Source organism: Schistocerca cancellata, chromosome 5, assembly GCF_023864275.1.
Source record: "Schistocerca cancellata isolate TAMUIC-IGC-003103 chromosome 5, iqSchCanc2.1, whole genome shotgun sequence".
In the NCBI taxonomy this organism is placed as follows: domain Eukaryota; kingdom Metazoa; phylum Arthropoda; class Insecta; order Orthoptera; family Acrididae; genus Schistocerca; species Schistocerca cancellata.
This window is the reverse complement of record NC_064630.1, coordinates 29,939,817-29,945,816: the sequence shown is the minus strand read 5'-3', so window position 1 is coordinate 29,945,816 and position 6,000 is coordinate 29,939,817. Positions and strand designations below refer to the sequence as shown.

Here is a 6,000-nt window from a genome sequence, read left to right as displayed (position 1 = left end):
GCAAAACGTCGAATGCTAATTAGTGAACTTTTCCTTCGTGTTTAGAGTACTGGGCTGCTTCGTCCGCCTGCAGAACAGGTGCTGTCGTATTTTGCAAGTGTATTGAACTGTAAGACTGCTTTATTTCTGAAAAAATACAATTAGCCATGACCTGTTATCTTCATATGTGCGTGCAAAAGCGTTATGTACTTATAAAACACAATAAATATCCTCTTGTTATTTTGCGAAAGTATTATTACTTCTAATGTAATATTATTCTGGGTCTGCATTCAGTATTTTCACAGTGTGCTGTTCCCATCGTTAAATGACCCACGAAGATGGCTCCAATTAATTCCAAAATCCTTTCTTAGAACAATGTATTCTTAATGTAATGTTAATTTTATTGATTTTTCAAGAGGAAGGTGACGTAGGGTAACATCGGCATGAATTTTCTCATAATCTTTATTTACATATAAACATCTCCATAAAAGTTGGACTGCATTGTTTTAAAATCAGCAATTATGCTGCCATTCTTGCTCATTTCAGCAAAAGGCCCTTGTACAAGTCATAGTTTTGTCAATTTTACATCGTCATTTTACACGAGAGGAACATGTAAGATAATACGTCAAATCTTAAGAATACTGTTAAATTATAACATTGTAAATGTTTAGATCTGGAAAAGCTTTAACAAGAAGCTTCATTTTGTGGAAACTAGTAGTGAATATACGAAACCCACTTGAGATCTCTTAAAGGCTACAAATATTTATATTCTGAAGTATAAAATATACTGTATACATTACTAGTGAGCTAAGTGCATACATATTCACTGGATGCTATTACTGTAATGCAATAGACACGTTTATCTGTATCTAAAATTTGTAACGATCGAAAGCTAATTGTAGAGGACAGACGTGAGGAAATTTATTTTCACTCGAGTCTTCACCAGAACCAGTTAAGATGTACATTAATAATCCACCAATTCCCTAGTGAAGGATTATTATAATTATTACCTAAATAAGAAATGAGCAATTTATAAATGATCCAGATACATCTGCTTAGCACCTAATATGTCTCTGGATTGTTAACTCATTTTCAATCTAGTTAAAATTAACACAGACAGCTTATGCAGCTAAAATGCACACACACACACACACACACACACACACACACACACACACACACACACACACACAAGCGCGCGCGTAATTGAGAACAGAATTTTTGTTTTGTACATAATGTCACACAAAAATTTTCAGTGATTCCGATTGTTTTGTCTAGCAATTGCATAAAACTAAACTCTCTATATTCCAGTGCACACAGTTGTACATTCACTCCTACATTCAGTAACTCGTTGTTCGAAGTGGGAACTAGTCTAAAGAGTAGACCAACTTGCCTCCTAAAACCATTTCCCAAAATATGATAGTGAAACACCTGTGTTCTTTTCAAGTTTCAGTCACACACGTTCAGATCACTGTTCTCAGTCTTTTTGTTTCCACTTCACTTTACTACGCGTCAGCGTCGCAGTGATCGTAGAGACGATGGAACCACAAAACTAACTCTGATGTCTCTCCAGCCTTTACTCGTCATTACGATAGCAAATCGTAAATCTACTTCCTTAATTGCATCCTTTCACGTGAACAACTAGAGCGTTGACAAAACATAATAATTTGATGAAATGTACAGAACTAAGATATTAGCTGTGATTATCTTTATGAGCATTACGTATTGCTGTAATGTAATCGCTGTATCCCAAGCTGTTTTCGGGACGTTTTCACCATTCCATGTTTTCTCTTACAAACGAAAATTGTGGGCTGTTTTCAGAATAGAACTGGCTGTACCAGCGCCTGTGTTTCGAAATTGCGCGATCTTCTTTCACCAGTAGTGGCTTATCTTCATATTTCTTGTGGTTCCATACCATGATATCACGCTCAAACTGTAAAAGAACAGTATACTTGCATTAATTAAGTGCAGTATTGCAATCATTACAAGAATACATTCTGCTTCATGATAATGTTGAGGAAAGTCTTAACTGTATCCTATGCCGCTCTAGTATAACATCTATGAAACAGTAGATTGGAATGACGTATTCAACCACAGGCATAGCAGGAATTAATATGGCCTCATTGTACTTTCATTATTAAGATCTTAAAGCTCGAAAGGAAAGAGCGAATAAGATGCAACATAAAAGTCCAACCGCCATCGAGATTATTAGCTGTATAATGATGAGGGACTCTGCTGTGTCCTAAGTGAAGTGATTCAAGTAAATATGAGAAACCTAAATCGGGACCGTTGAACAGGCATTTTGAACGCACATTTCTTCCCAATGCAAGTCCATTGTCTTAGGTATTGCGCGAACTCACTCGGTATTTCAGGAAGATATTGCGGCGGAAGATTTTGCTTTGCTGACCCAGACTGTATTCGCTGGCGATACACAGCTGTGTTGTGCTAGGAAAAACTGAACTTACTTCGAAATTTTAAATGATTACATACACAGATACCGTTATGAAACAGTAAAGCAAAAATTGAATCGTCCGATACCTCCAGATCACCAATATTTGGCGTACTGGTTTCTGACCTTTGCATGAACAGTTCCACGTTTTCGTGCCGATTACTATTTGCCGAACAAAATAAAACTTTTATCCATTCTGGATTTGGAACACTGCTACTGTCTTGTTAAAGGTTTCAGGAATTACTGCATCGCCTGGCGAACTGGTCATGAATAAATAAAAATTGAAGGAAAAACGGCGATTGATTGCAGTAATTCCTGTAACCTATTTGCTTAACTCTGTACGTGTAACACAATTAAATACGGAGGGCCTTCCCAAACTTTACTGTTTCAGCCGATATGGATCTCACATGAATAGTTTGTTATATTGCCAAAAAAGTTGTACTTTCAGATACATTTGTATGCATGTGAAACATAATTTCAGTATCAGACGTGTTTCGCATAATGAAATTGCATTTCTGAAGTAATTTGTTGCGATTTACTGTTAATTGGTGCGGTGAAGTTAGAAGAATCGTCCCGTCCTCACCTCCGACATGTTCGCCTGAAGTTCAATGCTTATATCAAAAAATAAAACATAAAAAATAAAAATGAAAAACCGTGGAGTAGTGAGCGTAGCTTGCTTAGGTCTTTCCCTTTGCTGTTTCTTGGAGAACAAAGTTGCAGTGACCAGAGTGTGCTACAACCCTAACACTTTTGGTGCCTTCGGAAAACTACACTTACTGAGTGCTCGATAAATAATGTTATCAGTATTGCCACTCCAGTTAATAGAGTGGAAATGCAGCTGGTACATGAGTACTTTAAAATTTACAGCTTGAATTACATGCTTTTTTTTCTTTTTTTTTTTATAACAAGGTTAATCTCTTTGGAAGCGTCCGAGTGCAATATCCGTAAATCGGTTAGGTAACACGGTAATTTACCCTTACTTCAGATAGAAATATTTTCAAAATTTATTGATTTCGGACACTAAATTCTATCCTGTTGCTTTGAATAAAACTCGCAACCTTGAGCGGGATTATCTCTGTATACTTACGGAAGACAAAAGCTAGCATGAACTTACCATTATGGCTTCTCCAATTAGAGCAATGTTGGCATAGATAAACATGTGAGGAGGACAGAATATGCGGTGAATGACCTTCTGAAGCAGCGGTTCAAGCGGTGTAACACACTGCAGAATTACCATCGAACCCATTGACGTCTCCATGTTCATCACAACATAGCCAGGTCCGATCTGAAACACAAAAAGTGCCGAGTTAATTGGTTCGAATGGCTCTGAGCACTATGGGACTTAACATCTGAGGTCGTCAGTCCCCTAGAACTTAGAACTACATAAACCTAACTAACCTAAGGACATCACACACATCCATGCCCGAGGCAGGATTCGAACCTGCGACCGTAGCGGTCGCGCGGTTCCAGACTGAAGCGCCTAGAACCGCTGGGCCACTTCGGCCGGCGCCAAGTTAATTCTATTTTGCGAAATGTAAATATATGCTGACAGTTTCCTTTCCTGTTTTCAACTACAACGAATGAATATTTGGACCAGAACTGAAATTTTTCGTATCAGTGTCTATTCTAACACTGGCGCTGCTACTCGCGCCATAGATACGAAGTAACAATAGAAGCGGCCGTAAGGGCCAACGAAGATAATTGCGTAACGTTTTCTGCAGCGGTATTGGCTTTTAATTCTCACACAGCAATTTTATCGACTTAATTTCTCTGTACACGCCTAATACTTTGAGTCTTAACTTATGTACAGTGAAGTCAAAACATTGTAATGGAATAGGTGCCATCATTTAGATCAAACCTTTGTCGTTGATTCTAAAGTAATTTCATTCAATATGCAGAGGACCTGAAATTATTCTGTTTAGTGCTGTGTACATTTCAGGCCGTCATTTAGCCTAGCAATAGGTTTTGCTGTAAATACACAGCGTCACTTCATTCGTAGCGTCGGGTGTTCTAGGAGCAGCTCACGGTTTATTAAAAATTACGATTAATTAATTTGAAGAGATCCGCTTCAGTTGTAATGCCTCTCAGTTGCAGGTGGCCTACGTCCCAATGTAACAACGGTTGTCTTCGGAATAAATTACAATACTGAATAGTAAAAATTCAGTCTCGCTTGGTGGATATCCGTTGATACGGGAATTACTTATGGCTTTTTCTGAGCTGTGGTGTTGATCAGAATTTTATTAATTCAATGTCCCGTACTATTACAGTTGCATGCGTCTTCGTGTAGAAGCGTACGTTGGGTAATGTGAAGAAATGTAATATACCAATTTCAAAATGAAACGGTGGAAGCCATATTTATTATGTCACGAATGGGAGTACAACATTTGATGCGAGACATTTATCTTTTTACGTACTGTCAATACATACAATTATATTCTCGTAGTCAAGAAATGCACGTTTTATTACTGAGAACTGGTTAGAATATTGCGTTTATTCAATAATGTATGTGAATTAACCTGATATGCGCTTCATTGGATTGATGAAGTCTTTCTCTGTGAGCGGGTTTCAGTTTTCAGACAGTTGACCACTTCTCGTACTCAGGGAGTGTTTATAGAACAATATGAGAACGGATATATAAATAGATGCCCGTCTAGCAGCAGCGAATAAAGCACTTTTTAGTTATATCAGTATCTTAAGGAGAAGATCACTTAGCACTAACTTCAAAATTAGCTTGTGTGAGTCAACTATTGTACTGATAACATCATGTAGACACGAAGCATTGATATTTAGAAAGAAAAAAGCTTAATATTTGTAAGGGAAATACTGGGAAAAAATTTTGAGCATGTAATTTATGAAAATAACATGGAATGGAGTGTAAGAAAAAATGAACTACGAGAGCTGTACAAACACAGTAACATTGTGGAAGTGCTGAAGAAGACAAAGCTGCACTGGACTCGTCTTATAGCGAGACAGACAGAGAATACGTGACGAGATAACATTCGGGAGGATACGGCTAAGACGATGATCTACTCCACAAGGACAAGCGGCGCACTCTGGAGAAACGAATGACCACAAACAAGTAAGTACCTTTCTCGCGGATAAAGTAATCACGAAACACGGAGTAGGTAAGTGGGAGCTACAGCAGTTGTGGCAGGAAAGGAGCGTCGAGAATGATAATAGAGCTGATCAAGGTACACCAGTAAATCCCCGATTCTTTAAGGAATTTAGCATGTCTAAAGCAACCTCAGACGGCTGATCACATGCGTTAATTATTTGACATTAAACATGTTATTGCGAAAAAGTTTGTGAAGGTTTGAAATTATGTTTAAACACTTTGAGAGTATAGTTTGGGTAAATCGCGTCCCGTTTAACGGAAAAGCTAGTTTTTCACGCACCTAAATGTTTACGACGCCGTACCTCCTCAACTACGTGTCGTGCAACTACGTAACTTTGCGGGTACATTCAGTGGTGTACGTGGATACTGCCTGAAAAAAAAATCAGAAACTCGTGCCTGATGATGAAGTTTTAATGCAAGTACAGCGAAACTGTAGTAATCGACCAATTTTTTTCTC

The 6,000-nt window shown here is 38.0% G+C and overlaps 1 protein-coding gene across 1 annotated transcript in view; it reads right to left on the bottom strand.

Annotated features, from left to right (window-relative positions):
* Positions 1-423: 423 nt before the first annotated feature.
* LOC126187900 (cholesterol 7-desaturase nvd) overlaps positions 424-6,000 on the bottom strand; it is a 78,497-nt gene continuing 72,920 nt past the window's right edge. The window contains exons 7-8 of the mRNA XM_049929250.1: positions 3,543-3,713; positions 424-1,912 (exon numbers count right to left, since the gene is read on the bottom strand). Coding sequence (XP_049785207.1) covers positions 1,751-1,912; positions 3,543-3,713 — 333 coding nt within the window. The 3' untranslated portion in view covers positions 424-1,750. The remainder of the gene's footprint in view (positions 1,913-3,542; positions 3,714-6,000) is intronic.